The sequence below is a fragment of the Myotis yumanensis genome, unplaced genomic scaffold (genome assembly GCF_028538775.1).
Source record: "Myotis yumanensis isolate MYYU_CA2020_CCGP unplaced genomic scaffold, mMyoYum1.0.hap1 SCAF_11, whole genome shotgun sequence".
Taxonomy (NCBI): domain Eukaryota; kingdom Metazoa; phylum Chordata; class Mammalia; order Chiroptera; family Vespertilionidae; genus Myotis; species Myotis yumanensis.
Genome location: NW_027223762.1, coordinates 53757160 through 53772317, shown reverse-complemented (window position 1 = coordinate 53772317; position 15158 = coordinate 53757160). Strand labels below are relative to the sequence as shown.

The following is a 15158-nucleotide window of genomic DNA, read 5'->3' as shown; positions in this document are numbered from 1 at the left end:
ACCCGTTTTCCGAGAGGATCCAAGCCTGAGTTCCCGACGCCCTTCCCAGCCTCCCGTTCCCCTAGTAACCCCGGACTCGGGGTGCGGGCCAGAACACAAAGCGGCGCGACCCGGAAAAAGAAATCGTTCTTTCCGCCAAGGGCGGGCCCACCCACTTAGAGCTGCCGGGGCGGGGACGGGAAAGGAGCTGCGCGTGCGCAGTGGCGTTGGTGCCCTCCGGTACGCCGGCGCAGGGAGGCGGTGCGGACGCACGCACACACGCACGCACGCCGGCCCTCTCCTACTCGCGCCGCTCCCGCAGCTCCAGCGTATACTAGCCGCGCTGTCCACCTGTCCGAGATGCTGCGGGTCTGTCATTTATCTGGCGTGACCTCCGCCGCCCAGGTGAGCGCGAGGGCTCGGGAGGGAGCGCGTGATGAAGCTGACTAAGGGCAGACAACGGAAAATGGGGGCGGCTTTCGCTCTGCCTCGGCCCCGGGACTGAGGCGTGTCTCGGGGCCGCCCTCATCACGGGAGTCTTAGGCGGGCCGGTCCGGCGGTTAACTCCGGAGTTCGCTGGGAGGGATGCCTTGAGAGTTATTGCTGAAGCCGGATGGGGTGTGGAAAAGAGAAGGTGGCGGGGAGGCGGGCGCAGGGCGGGAGGCTCGGCTTCGGGGACGTGTCGTCCAATCAGCCCCGCGCTGCCCCATTCAGGGACCAATCGTGGCTCCCGGCGCCCGGGTCGCCGGTTGTGCGTGCGGTGGTTTCGCGCAGCCAGTGGGTGAAGGTCGAGGGGGAGAACTACAGTTCCCAGCAGGCAATGCAGAGCCGAGCCTTGGCTTGTTGCAGTTTTAAATAAGGAGGTGTGCTTGCACTGTTAAGAGTCCGCGTTTTCGGGGACAAGGTCGTCATTATTCGGGAAGGACTTCTTCTCGTACTTGAGAACACCTCTGAGCTAGTTTTAAGCCTAAACAAAACGAAAAGAATGTAGTTTGTGGAGTTCAAACTCTTGGTACTTGAGGAAGGACAGGAGTCATGACCTTGTGCTCATTTCTGAGATTAGCCTGGGTTCTGAGTCTCCCAGGTGCTGGGACTACTTTGGCAGACATCCAAGATACCCAGTTACTTTTATTTCGTCATAATTATCAAAGTAACTTTCTAAAATTAAAAAGTAAATCTATTTCCATTGAGTACAATTTTCAGAATACTGATATTTTGGCAAAATGTTGTATTGCAAAACAGGCACTGTGATTCAAGCAGTAATGGAATAACATCCGTAGAAGCCAGACTTTATCCCCCCCAAGTTTGCTTATCTCCCCATTCCGTTGTTAGGGTAGGAGAAGCAGCCTCTTCCATAGGAAAATGGTGTCTGTATTAGTTTCCTTCCTTCCTTTCTTTTTTTTTTTTTGTGTGTGTATATTAGTTTCCTATTGCTACATTACTAACGTTGTGGCCCCACCCCATAACAAAGAAACAGAATTTCCGGAGGATGAGGCCCAGAAATCAGGATTTTAAAGATTCCCAGGTGATTCTAATGTGCAGCCAAGGTTGAGAACCAGTGCTTTAGATTGATTCAAAGTCAACTGATTAGTAACCTGAGTTGCATCTGCAAAATTCCCTTTGCCACACAACCAACCCTAAACATGGGCTTAATTAACAGCAAGGGGTGGAGATCATACCCAAGTAGGGCTGGGAGGATGAAGAAAGTAGAGCTACCTCTCAGGGCAGAATTGTTAAAAGTTTGTCTTTGGAGCCCTCCTTTCATGGCACACTGTTCCTTATTCTGTGCTCTGATTACATCATGGTTGTCACTGGTCTGTCTGCCCTGAAGTCCAAAATTACGTGTTTTTTTACTTGCCTTTTTCAAAATGTTTCCCACTTATTGGGTTCCCATTTAGGAAATGAGAAGAAAACAGATTAAGACTTTATACTAAAATATGAACACTTTTCTGGTTTGCAACCAAGATTACTTACCTTCTTAAAATTGCTATCTTACAAGATTTTTAAAAACAAATTATATGAAAGTCATTCATTTACTCTAACTATATCCTCCATCATTCAGTAGCATTTTAAGCTGTTGCTTTGTCAAACTTTTTTTTTCATTTTAAACAAGAAGTTTATTTAAACAACAAGACACTTGACTTGAAGGGAAAACTAGGATTCATTTTTTTTTAAAAAATAGATTTTATTGATTTTTTACAGAGAGGAAGGGAGAGGGATAGAGAGTCAGAAACATCGATGAGAGAGAAACATCGACCAGCTGCCTCCTGCACATCTCCTACTGGGGATGTGCCCGCAACCAAGGCACGTGCCCTTGACCGGAATCGAACCTGGGACCTTTCAGTCCGCAGGCCGACGCTCTATTCACTGAGCCAAACCGGTTTTCGGCTAGGATTCATTTTTTTAGAGTAATTTATCCCTACCTAAAGACAGATTGCCCTACATGTAACAGCTACGTACAAAAAAGTTATAAAATTGTCCCTGGTTTTACAATGATAAATGAAAAATTAAAAAAAATTCTAATTAAAATTAAAATTCTCCAGTCAATCAAGGTATGCAAGAATTTTTATGTTGTTCTTTTTTTGTTGAACAGTGAGAGCAAAATAACTTACTGGAATATAAAGATAAGAGCTGGATGAGCATGACACTAATGGAGAAAGGGGGTGTTTTCACAAAACCAGTATTTTTTCCCCACCCCATCTCCATTTGATATAGATCAAAACATACCTTTGGCCATTTAGTTAAAAAAAAATGCAAATGCTTGTGCACATATATCGGTTACTTTATGTACAATAAAGGAATGGGGAAGGGGAAAATGAAATAATAGAGAAAACTATACTGTAGTAGTCAGATGTGTTGAAACCAAATTGCAGTTTTCTAATTGAGAATGTCTTCTTGGTCTGGAGGAACAGAGTTCTGGAGTAAAAGTAGCAGGATCCCTTTTTAGTAGACCCCTCCTGTCTGCCGCTGGAACACATCAATTGTATCTTCATCCTCCATTTCCAACTGTGCAGGTGTGTCTGTTTCATTGGTTGGCTGCCTGTCAAATCGGAATCTGATCTGCCTCATTGACAAACCCTGTCGTTCACAATAGGCTTTCATTAGTTTACTAAGTGGTGTATGCCTCTTAATCTTAAACTGCACCACAGAACCATCCTGCCCCGCCACCTTCAAATTAATATGATCGTTCTCAGTCTTGACTCCTTCCTTGGGCTTTTCGTCGGCCATGGTGAGCGACGGAGTCTCCTCAGCTGCCGCTTCACAGAAGAGTTACTAGGTCCGCACCAAACGAGCACACAACTGTCAAACTCTTTTTACTCTTGGCTTTTCTATGTAATATCTTCGGGTGCATCTTACCCTCTCTCATCCCTGTTTTTCTTTGTTGAGGGTGTTGCTTTCATGTACCTCTAAGTATACCCCCAAGGTTCGTTCGTTCGTTTGTTTGTTCTTTCTCTGTCTTTTTACTTAAGATTTAATTTATTAGAATAGTTTTAAGTTCACAGGAAAATTGAGGGGAAAGTACAGACATTTCCCATAAAACCCCATGCCTCCACATATGCATTCCGCTCCCCCTCCCCATTATCAACATCCTCTACCAGAGTGGTACATTCATTACAACCTATGAAACTACATTGGCATATCCTAATCACCCAAACTCCACAGTTTACATTAGAGTTTACTTTTGGTGTACCTTCTATGGGTTTGAACAAATATGTGATGACATTATCCATCATTGTGGCATGGTAGAGTGTATTTTCATCCTTCTAAAATCCTGTCTTACACCTATTCATCACTCTCTTACCCTAAGCCCTTTGCCCTGGGAACCACTTATTTTTTCTTAAAATATAATTTTATTGATTTCAGAGAGGAAGGGAGAAGGAGAGAGAGATATAAACATCAATGATGAGAAAGAATCTTTGATCGGCTGTCTCCTGCATGCCCTCTACTGGGATTTGAGCCCAAAACCCGGGCATGTGCCCTAACCAGGAATTGAACTGTGACCTCCTGGTTCATAGGTAGATGCTCAACCACTGAGCCATGCTGGCTGGGCAGGGAACCACCGTTCTTTTTACTGACTCCATAGTTTTGCCTTTTCCAGATTCACTTCTTTACATACTAGTTAATAAAGGCTTTTTTTTTTTTAAAATTCTCACCTGAGGATATTTTTTTCCTTTGATCTTTAGAGAGAGTGTAGAAGGGAGAGAGGAGTAGGGGAGGAGAGAGACAGACAGACAGACAGATTTCTATGTGAGAGAGACACATTGACTGGTTGCCTCTGGCATGCACCCAGACTGGGGCCAGGGATCGAACCTGCAACTGAGGTATGTGCCCTTGACCAGGAATCAAACCTGCAACCCTTCGTTCGCAGGCCCTTCAGTCTGAGCCAGATCGGCCAGGGCTAGGCTTTTTTTTTTTTTTCTTTTAAATATATAGATCATTCCATGCTCTTTAATGGCATCTCATCATATTCAGAATAAAATCTAAACACTTTATACCCACCAGGCCCTTCATGATCTGGCTCTTTGGATATCTCATTTTTCTACTCTGACTCAGTCTGTTTTTTCTGGCATATCCAGCACTTACGTCATTGCCTTTTCTTTTGCTGTTTCTTTTGCCCTGAAGTCTTCCCACACATCTTTGCTCAGCTCACTTCCTTCATTCAGATATTTCCTCAAATATCACCTTTCCTTCAGAGAGATCTTTCCTATCTAAAACAGACTTAACTACTCTCTTCTATTGCCCTACTTTTGTTTTACTTTGAAACTGTTACTACTATGTATATAGATATGTATAGATGTATCTATACATCTCCTAGAATTAACTGTCATCTTCTAGAATTTATTATAAGGAATTTGCTTATGCAGTTGTGGCTGGCACATACCCAGGAGAGCTGATGGTGCAGTTCCCGTCCGAAGACTGGAGAATTATTCTTTCTTGCTTGGGGAGGCTGGTCATTTTGTTTCATTCAGGCCTTCAACTAATTGGATGAGGCCCACCCACATAGTGGAAGGCAAGCTGCTTTATTCACAGTTCTCTGATTTAAGTGTTAATCTCATTCAAAAATACCCTCCAAGTTGACATATAAAATTAACCATCACAGATGGCATCTACCTTATTCTTTATGCCTGGACTCATCATCCTTAAAATCTTTACATATGGATATTCAGCAGAAATGAATTGTTTTCTTTTTCAGAAATGTACTTCAGAGCTCTGAATCTTTCTCAGTTTATTATTTTCCACATCTAACACCTTTCTTCTCTTATTCCCAATATCATATTGTATCACCTGTTCTACAACCTTTTCTGAGGTGGTCATTAGGTTTGGAGGACCAAGCTAACCCTCTCCCAAACTACAGGTTTGGTTGTGTTCATCTGCATATGCAGTAGTGTTATCTGCTTATCACTTAAAAGAAGAGAAAGAATATTATTGTTCTTGAAGGCTGACAAAGCCAGTTTATTTAAGACCAACTTTGTTAATCCTCACTAGAGGATATTTTTCCATTTATAGAGAGAGTGGAAGGATCGGGGAGAGACAGAGAGACAGAAACATCAATGTGAGAGAGACACATCAATTGGTTGCCTCCTGCACGTGCCTGTTCGGGGCTGGGGATTGAGCCTGCAACCGAGGTACATGCCCTTGACTGGAATTGAACCCGGGACCCTTTATTCTGTAGGCCAACCTTCAATCCACCAAGCCAAATCAGCTAGGACTAAGACCAGCTTTGATAGCAAAACTATTTAGGATTGAACTTGTGTGTGGATATTGTGACCTATCTTCTAGAATTCTTTATTTCCTGTTAGGGTTATAAAACAGTGTGTTACTTAATGAAAATGTCTGCTAAGCATACGTGGTAGAAAGTAGTTTATCATGCAGCCTGCTGTTTGCTCCCACCCACACTAGGATCCTTTTTTATTTTTTTATTCCTTGTTTTCATTTCTCTAGACCAGTGGCTTTCAAACCATATGAAATAAATTTTATATAATAACTTAGAGCACACAAATGAGAATATGTTAGTAATGTATATTCATTCATATATGCAAGGAAAACTAAAGTATGAAGTTTCCCCTTTTGCCATGTGGTTTAATATCAGCCATTTCCTTTTCCTAACTAAAGAGCACCTTTTCTCCTAAACAAAGAATGTGTTTATACTGAGAGATCATACTGCTGCAGTGCCAAACTTACTGGACTTAATTGTGATATATTTGTAACCTTAATGCATGATTCTTTTTAAAAAAATATATTTTATTGATTTTTAAAGAGAGGAAAGGAGAGGGATAGAGAGTTAGAAACATTGATCAGCTGCCTCCTACACACCTCCTACTGGGGATGTGCCTGCAAGCAAGGTACATGCCCTTGACCGGGATCGAACCTGGGACCCTTCAGTCCGAGCCAAACCGGTTAGGGCAATGCATGATTCTTTTTTTTTTTTTTTTTTTTCCTTTTTGATCCAGGAATTATTTATTTATTTATTTTTTTAAAAATTAAATCTTTATTGTTCTGATTACATTTGTTCCTCTTTTTTTCCCATAACTCCCCTTCTCCCAGTTCCCGCCCCACCCTCCGCCGTCACTCCCCACCCACTGTCCTCATCCATAGGTGCACGATTTTTGTCCATTCTCTTCCCGCATCTCCCATTCCCCTCCCCCCCCCCCCCCAAGAATAGTCAGTCCATTCCCCTTCTATGTCCCTGATTCATTGTAATCACCAGTTCATTCTGTACATCAGATTATTTATTCACTTGATTCTTAGATTCACTTGTTGATAGATGCATGTTTGTTGTTCACAATTTGTATCTTTACCTTTTTCTTCTTCCTCTTCTTAAAGGAAACCTTTCAGCATTTCGTATAGTACTGGTTTAGTGGTGATGAAGTCCTTTAGCTTTTCCTTATCTGTGAAGCTCTTTATCTGACCTTCAATTCTGAATGATAGCTTTGCTGGATAAAGTAATCTTGGTTGTAGGTTCTTGGTATTCAGTACTTTGAATATTTCTTGCCATTCCCTTCTGGCCTGCAAAGTTTCTGTTGAGAAATCAGCTGACAGTCATATGGGTATTCCCTTGTAGGTAATTGAGTCTCTTTCTCTTGCTGCTTTTAAGATTCTCTCTTTGTCTTTTGCTCTTGGCATTTTAATGATGATGTGTCTTGGTGTGGTCCTCTTTGGATTCCTTTTGTTTGGGCTTCTCTTCGCTTCTTGGACCTGTAAGTCCATTTCTTTCACCAGGTGGGGGAAGTTTTCTGCCATTATTTCTTCAAATAGGTTTTCAATATCTTGCTGTCTCTCATCTTCTGGCACCCCTATTATTCTGATATTAGTGCGCTTGAAGCTGTCCCAGAGGCTCCTTACACTATCTTCACACTTTCGGATTCTTTTTTCATTTTGCTTTTCCAGTTGGGTGTTTTTTGTCAAATCTTTGGTTTGATTCTTGTGCTCCTCTGGTCTGCTATTTGGTATAATATTCTTTATTTCAGTCCGTGTATGCTTACTTTCTAATTTCTTTATCGTAGCATCGAGGGTCTCATTAGTTTTCGTGAGGCTCTGCACAAGTTTATAGCAAGCCCTCAAAATTGCGATTCTTAGCTCCATATCCTCCATTTCTGTCATGTTTTTTTGTCTCCGCATCTTTTATGCTTTCTTGGTGCACCCCCTTGTGGTCTTTGTGCGCAGTCTTGTTCTAGCCAAGCCTTAATTGTTGTAGTTAACACTAGAGGGATTTGACCACCAGGCCAACTGGCTGTAGGAATCAGCTGTGTAGAAAACGTCTGCCTTCTGGGGAGGCGCTAATCCAGCCTTTGCCTGAGGCGATCGGCAAATGGCTGTGCGCAGGGTTTGGGCGGGGCGGGGCGGGCTCAACAGGGCGGGCGGAGGGAGCAGTTATGGCCGCTCTCAGTCCCGTTCCCAGAGGCTCTGCTTCTCAGAACCCCGGCAGCCGCTGCAAACCTCGGAGAGAAAGCTGCCCTCAGGTTCCAACTGATGCCGGATCCCGCTTCTCCCGTTTGAGTCTGGGTCCCTAGAGACTCGCCGGGATCTGGAGCCCAGAGTCTGAGACTCACTCCCTACAGAAAACGACAACCGCGCCCTCAGCCACAGCCTGCTTTCGCGTGCACCTCGGTACCTTTGTATTTTCCACACTGCGCCTCCTCTGAGCCTCGGTTTGCTGTTCTCTTTCCTTCTAGTTGTAGAGTCTCTCTTCAGTCAGCCTTCCTGTGGTTCTGGGTGATGTCCGTTCCGTCTTTTAGTTGTATTTTTGAAATGGTTGTTTGCGGCAGCGGTCTCCGGTGTTTACCTACGCCGCCATCTTGGTCTCTCTCCAATGCATGATTCTTATAAAATAAATTTACTATAGAAAAATTGAAGTTGTTGCATATTAAATTGCATTTCAAATGTCATTAATTTCTGGAGGTCTTTTGTTTGTGTGGGCGGAATGCTTATGACAAAATTCTCGAAACATTGTCAGTTACAGCAGCCAGCAAAGTCTAGAGAGGAAACCTGAAACCTCCAGATAGGATTCATATGAGGGAACTTTAATTAAACTCCCTGTTTTCAGGTTGTAATGCTGGATTTTGGTGACTTTTTTGTTTTGTTAATCCTCACCCGAAGATATTTTTCCATTATTTTTAGAGAGAGTGGAAGGAGGGGGAGAGACAGAGAGAGAGAAACATTGATGTGAGAGAGAGACATTGAATAGATGCCTCCCACACACATGCTCTGACCAGGCCGGGAACTGAGGTACTTGCCCTTGACCGGAATCGAACCTGCGACCCTTCAGTCCACAGGCCGACACTCTGTCCACTGAACCAAACTGGCTAGGGCTGTGGTGACTTTTTATATGCTCACTTTAGTTTGGAGTAGCTAAGGAAAAGATCATCAGTGCAAAGACATTACATGGGAACTGTACATTTTATCTTGCCTTTTTGGGGGTTATTTATTTTTTAATCATATTTCTATAGGTTAGAAGCAGCAGTGCTAACCTTATAACATTTATTACAAGGTTATATGTCAAAGTAAATTACTTTGAAACAGTATTGTCCTTTCTACATCATAGGTTATTATTAACAAAAAGGATTTCCAGAACTAAGAAGTGTCCAATATTTTGTGTGTTAAAGTGGGATATTTAATTTTATTTCGGATAGAAATAAAGAGATAGTTAAGTATGGTGCTTGAGAAAGAGAGCTCTGGAGGCATATATTGGATTTAGAAGTGGTTGATTCTAAAAGAAACAAAACATAAATTAGATTTCATCAAAATTAAAAATTTTTATGCATCAAGGGACATGGAAGACAGTAAAAAGAATGGAAATATTTTCAAATCATAGTCTGATAAGGATGTAATGTCTAGAATATAAAGAACTCCTACACCTCAACTACAAAAAGACAACCCAAATAAATATGGGCAAAGGACTTGAATAGACATTTATCAAAAGAAGACATATAAGTGGTCAACAACCGCATCAGAAGGTGCACTCACTAGGTCAGTGGTCGGCAAACTCATTAGTCAGCAGAGCCAAATATCAACAGTACAACGATTGAAATTTCTTTTGAGAGCCAAATTTTTTAAACTGAAACTATATAGATAGGTACATTGTTATTAACTTAATTAGGGTACTCCTAAGGCTTAGGAAGAGCCACACTCAAGGGGCCAAAGAGCCGCGTGTGGCTCGAGAGCCGCAGTTTGCCGACCACGGCACTAGGTGATGAACAAGTGTTGGTGAGGATGTGGAGAAATTGGAACCCTCATACGCTGCTGGGGAATATAAAATGGTACACAGTTAAACATAGAATTACCATGAGCCTGAAGTTCTACCCAAAAGAATTGAAGACAGGTGTTCAAACAAAAACTTGCAGATGAATGTTCATAGCACTGTTCACAGCAGCCAAAAGATGGAGACAACCCAAATGTCCAACTGATGTCTGGAAAACAGAACATGGTATATCTATATGATGAAATATTGCATCCAACCATAAAATAAATTAAGTACATCTGTATGCAGGATACATGTCACAACAGGATAAACATTAAAAACATTATGCCAAGTGAAAGAAGCCATGCAGAAAAGGCCACATATGATTTCATTTATACAAAATATCCACAATAGTCAAATCTATAGAGCCAGAAAGTAGATCTAGTGATTGTCAGTGGATGGAGAGAGGAGGAAATGGAGAGACTATGTAGTTGGCACAGGAATTTCCTTTTGGAGTGATGAAATGTTCTAGAATTAGAGGTTTTGATTGTTGCATAGCAGTGCGAATGTACTGAAAGCACACTTTAAAACCGTGACTTGAAAAAAAAAGGTTTATTTATTTTTAAGAGAGAGCAGATGGGAGAGGGAGAGAGGTAGAAATTGATGAGAGAAACATTGGTTGGCTGCCTCCTGCACACCCTCTACTGGGGATTGAGCCTGCACCCCGGTATGTGCCCTGACCTGGAACCCAACCGGTGATCTCTTTTTAAAATGTTTTTTCAATCCTCACCCGAGGATATTTTTTTCCGTTGATCTTTAGAGAGAGAGTGGGAGGGAGGAAGTGGGGAGGGAGAGAGAGAAAGAAACATTGATGTGAGAGACACATAGACTGGTTTCCTCCTGCATGCTCCCCGACTGGCCAGGGATCGAACCTAAAACTGAGTACCTGCCTTGACTGGGAATCGAACCTGCCACCCTTTGGTCTGCTGGCCAACGCTCTCAACACTGAGCAACTGGCCGGGGCCCAACCGGTGACCTCTTGGTTAATGGGGCCATTCTCAACCAACTGAGCCACAGCATCCAGGTTAAAATGGTGACTTTTATAAGTGAATTTTACTACACACATGGAAAAAAACCAGCTTGCCACTAGGTATTTGCAGATGGCTTGAGGTATAGAGACCGAACACACACACACTCTCACACTCTCTCTCTCTTTATATATACACACACACACACACACACACACACACACATAATTAATATAAAAAGATAATATATATTGAAGTGGCATTAATTGGCCAAAGATGGGACAATTTAAATTTTTAAAAGGATAATAATTACAATTGGTTAAAATCCACCAAAAGTGTTTGAATTCATGAATTCATAAAGATAGTGTTCTGATTAGCTATAGCTACATAAACTACCTCGAGCTTGGGGTAAAATAACTTTTATTTATTGTCTAAGTTCTGGGGGTTGCCGGGACTCAGCTGGGCTGAGTGGCCCTCATGAGGGTGTAGTCAGGCAGTGGGTGGGGGTAGAGTCATCTCACACCTCCTCATTCTCATGTCTGGCAGTTGGTACTGGCTGCAGCTGACACCTCAGCTGGGGCTGTTGGCTGGATCACCTACACATCCAGTATAGGCTTCCTCACAGTTTGGTTGCTGTGTTCCAAGAGCAAATGTGATGAGAGGCAGCTGGCAGAAGCTGTATTCCCTTTTATGTTCTAGTCTTCGAAGTCACACAGTGACACTTTCAGTGCCCTCTATTAGTAAATTAATAACCAAGTCCTGGCATTGTTCAAGGGGAGGGTAGTAGAACTCACTTTGGAGGAGTGGCAGGATTCTGGAAGAGCATGTGCTACAGGAAATACTATTGCAGTCATTTTTGGATAATATAGCCTGCCCTTTACAATTTTCAAATACATTCACAACCTTCCTCAAAACCCTTCAAAATCTGATCCCATTACAGCATCAGGGTCTTGTCATCGAAATCAGATTCCTCTGCAAATAAAACATTTTGGATGTCAATGTGACTCCTAGGATATAGCTCCCTTAAGCAATTTTCCTTTCAGCCTAAAGACCTGTTGTTAACTAAAGAGACAAGTTATCTGTTGCCCATATAACCAACATACAATATACAGAGTGGGGCAAAAGTAGGTGTACCGTTGTAACTATGGAAAAAATAATACAATAATCCTGTATAATAAAAGGCTAATATGCAAGTGGTTGTCACGCCCTCACGTGTAACGACCAATCAGCAGGAGGCTGCATGCACAGCAGGTGCTCACGGGTGGGCGGGGCTGCGTGTGTGACTGGTCACCAGGAGATGCATGGAGCACCTCTCGGTCCCACCCCCCCGCTCTAGCTTCCGTGGGCGGTGATGGCAGCAGCTTCCTCTGGGCTCCCGCGGGCAGTGGCGGCTCTCTCCCGCCTCCCTCCCGTGGAAGTGGCGCGGCTCCTACCTCCCTTGCGGGTGCACTGCGGCTCCTGCTGGCTTCCATGGAAGCAGTGGGCGGCCTACTGGGTGCGTTTTCGCGCACTGGGCCACTAGTCCTATATAATAAAAAGGTAATATGCAAATTGACCCTAACAGCAGAACGACTGGGAATGACTGGTTGCTATGACATGCACTGACCACCAGGGGGCAGATGCTCAATGCAGGGAGCTACCCCCTGGTGGTCAGTGTGCTTCCACAGGGGGAGCACTGCTCAGCCAGAAGCCGGCTCATGGCTGGCCAGCGCAGTGGAGGTGGTGGGAGCCTCTCCTGCCTCTGCATCAGTGGTAAGGATGTCCGACTAATGGCTTAGGCCTGCTCCCCGCAGGCTTCCGGGCTGCCTGAGGGATGTCTGACTGCCAGCTTAGGCCCGCTCCCCCAGGCCTAAGTCATCAGTGAGACATTCCCCAAGGGTTCCTGGACTGCGAGAGGGCACAGGGCAGGCTGAGCAACCCTCCCCCCTGAGTGCATGAATAATAGCATCATGTTATTTTACAAAATAAATAGCATTTATTATATAGATAAAAATTATGTTTATATACTAGGGGCCCAGTGCACGAATTCGTGCACCTTGAAAGGAATTGTGGGCCGCAAGGCTGTGGTGGGCACAGGGGTGGGTATGGCCCATCCTCCGTGCCCCTGCCTGGCCCCTCTTGCCGTGGCTCCTGGTCCTCTGTCTACCAGCAGCCCTGCTCCCACCGCTGCCGCTGCTCCCGCCACTCCCACGTGCTGACGGTGCCGGCTCCGCTCACACCTGCTGACCGTGCGGAGCCATTGGGGCTGGCGCCAGCAGTGAGTGTGAGTAGGACCGGTGCTGTCAGCAGGTGTGAGTGGCAGCTGCTGCCCTGATCGCTCCTCAGGAGCAGGAGGAGGTGGAGAAGCCCTCAGGGGCGATTGGGGCCAGCAGCCGCCACTTCCACCCACTGACGGGACTGAGTGTTGGGCACTGGCAGCGGGTGCAAGTGCCAGGCGGGACCACAGCACACTGGAGCAAAGAATTTTCAATAACCACCAGAGGCTCGTCCTGATAACAGTGACTGGCACCCCCACCTTGATCTGGCATCTCCGCTTACCTGCTCCACCATCTCCGTCTTGGCCGATGCCTGCCATGTTCCACACACGCCCCCTGGTGGTCAGCACATTTCATAGTGACCTGTTGTTTGGTTGGTTGGTTGTTCCGTGTTTCAGTCTATTTGCATATTAGCCTTTTATTATATCTACTAGAGGCCCAGTGCACAAATTTGTGCATGGGTAGGGTCCCTCGGCCTGGTCGGTGATCGGGGTACATTGGGGCTGGCCGGGGGTGGGGGGAAGGGACCATGGGAGGTTGGCTGTGGGAGCACACTGACCACCAGGGGGCAGCTCCTGCATTGAGTGTTTGCTCCCTGGTGGTCAGTGTGTTGTCATAGTGACCAGTTGACCTGTCGTTTGGTTGACTGGTCATAATGGTCACTTAGGCTTTTATATATTTTTTTATATATATATATATATATATATATATATATATATATATATATATATAATAATAAAAGGGTAATATGCTAATTAGATTGGGTGTCCTTCCGGATGACCTGTACAGAGCTGGGACTGTGAGGGAAGCCCAGGTCCTGGATGCCAGAGGGAAGCCGGTGCTGGCAGCCTGGGGAAGGAAGGCCTACTCTTGTGCGAATTTTGTGCTTCAGGCCTCTAGTGTTAAATAATGACTCTGGCTGGTGTGGCTTAGTGTTTGAAAGGTCGAGAGTTCAATTCTCAGTCAAGGGAATGTACCTGGGTTGTAGTTTAGTTTCCCGGCTCCAGGTGGCCCCAGTCCTCAGGGCAACCAATTGATATGTCTCTCTCTCTCTCACTCACCCTCCCTCCCTTCCTTCTACTCTCTTTAAAAATCAATGGAAAAAATATCTTTGTGTAAAGATTAACTAAAAAAAATAAATAAATAAAATGTCAAATAAATGAAAAATAATGAATTAGAGACTACTTTTTGCGACTCTGAATAAAGTAATGAATATAGACATTGTACAGTAACACAATTGATAACATCCACAAAGAAAGACAACCAAGACATGTGCCTCCTGATGAAAGAACACAATACCACCTAAAGCTTTGCCAGAGGGTAAACCTGAGCGTGAGCAAGTGTCTGGATCCAATGCTAGTGAGGGCAGGAACATGTTAAATTGCATCTTGAACAAAATCCAGTCTGGAAAATTCTACAGGTCAGGCAACCCAGGTTCCTTTCAACAAATTCAATTTTGGAGGGAAAACCTCTAGATTAAAAGAGATTTAGAAGATAATAAACTTTTTTTAAGTAGGCAAAACTAAACTGGTGTCTATGGACTTTTACTTGTGTGATAAAACCATGAAAGCCTTAAATTTTCTAGCTTTTAATGTTCTATTCAGGATATTAAATGCTACATAGAATATGAAGGTAGGCTAATGAAAATGATACTTTTTTAAAAATCAAGAGCCACAGATTTAATAAAAATCCTATTAATTTGACTCATGATATTATCATTTCTGTTTTTTTCTCATACAGAAGTATGAAACTTTTTATTGCTATCATTTTTGGTCATAAAAGATAAATTTGCTCACATTTTACCCCTTTTAAATCAGGGTGTATTTTATACTTGAAGGTGTGTTATTTCATTGAAAGCATTTTGATAGCCCAGCTTTTAAAAATCCAGAAATACACCCTTCTGTTCATTACAGCATTATTTATAGGAGCCAAGGTTTGGAAGCAGCCTAAGTGCCCATCTGTAGATGACTGGATAAAAAAGCAGTGGTATAGTTACACAGTGGAATACTATTCAGCTATAAAAAAGGAAATCTTACCTTTTAGGACAACATGGAAGGACCCAGAGAGTATTATACTAAGTGACATAAGCCAGTCAGAGAAAGACAAATACCATATGATTTGGATGGACATTGGGTTTTTATCTTTATTTTTGTTATAATAGTAAGTAATTCTGCCTGGGAAACATAATGTCATTTCTTAAAGTAAAATTTGCAGTAT

The 15158-nt window shown here is 43.6% G+C and overlaps 1 protein-coding gene and 1 pseudogene across 8 annotated transcripts in view; one reads left to right on the top strand and one right to left on the bottom strand.

Annotated features, from left to right (window-relative positions):
- Positions 1 to 242: 242 nt before the first annotated feature.
- The window catches only part of IMMT (inner membrane mitochondrial protein), a 51760-nt gene continuing 36844 nt past the window's right edge, over positions 243 to 15158 (top strand). For 3 of the 8 annotated variants that reach the window (XM_070429633.1, XM_070429632.1, XM_070429631.1), the window contains exon 1: positions 256 to 384. In XM_070429633.1, coding sequence (XP_070285734.1) covers positions 340 to 384 — 45 coding nt within the window. In that variant the 5' untranslated portion in view covers positions 256 to 339. Of the gene's footprint in view, positions 385 to 15158 lie in introns of all 8 variants that reach the window. The other 5 variants (XM_070429637.1, XM_070429636.1, XM_070429634.1 and 2 more) reach the window with 3 other exon arrangements.
- On the bottom strand, positions 2910 to 3207 carry LOC139019492 (small ubiquitin-related modifier 2 pseudogene; annotated as a pseudogene).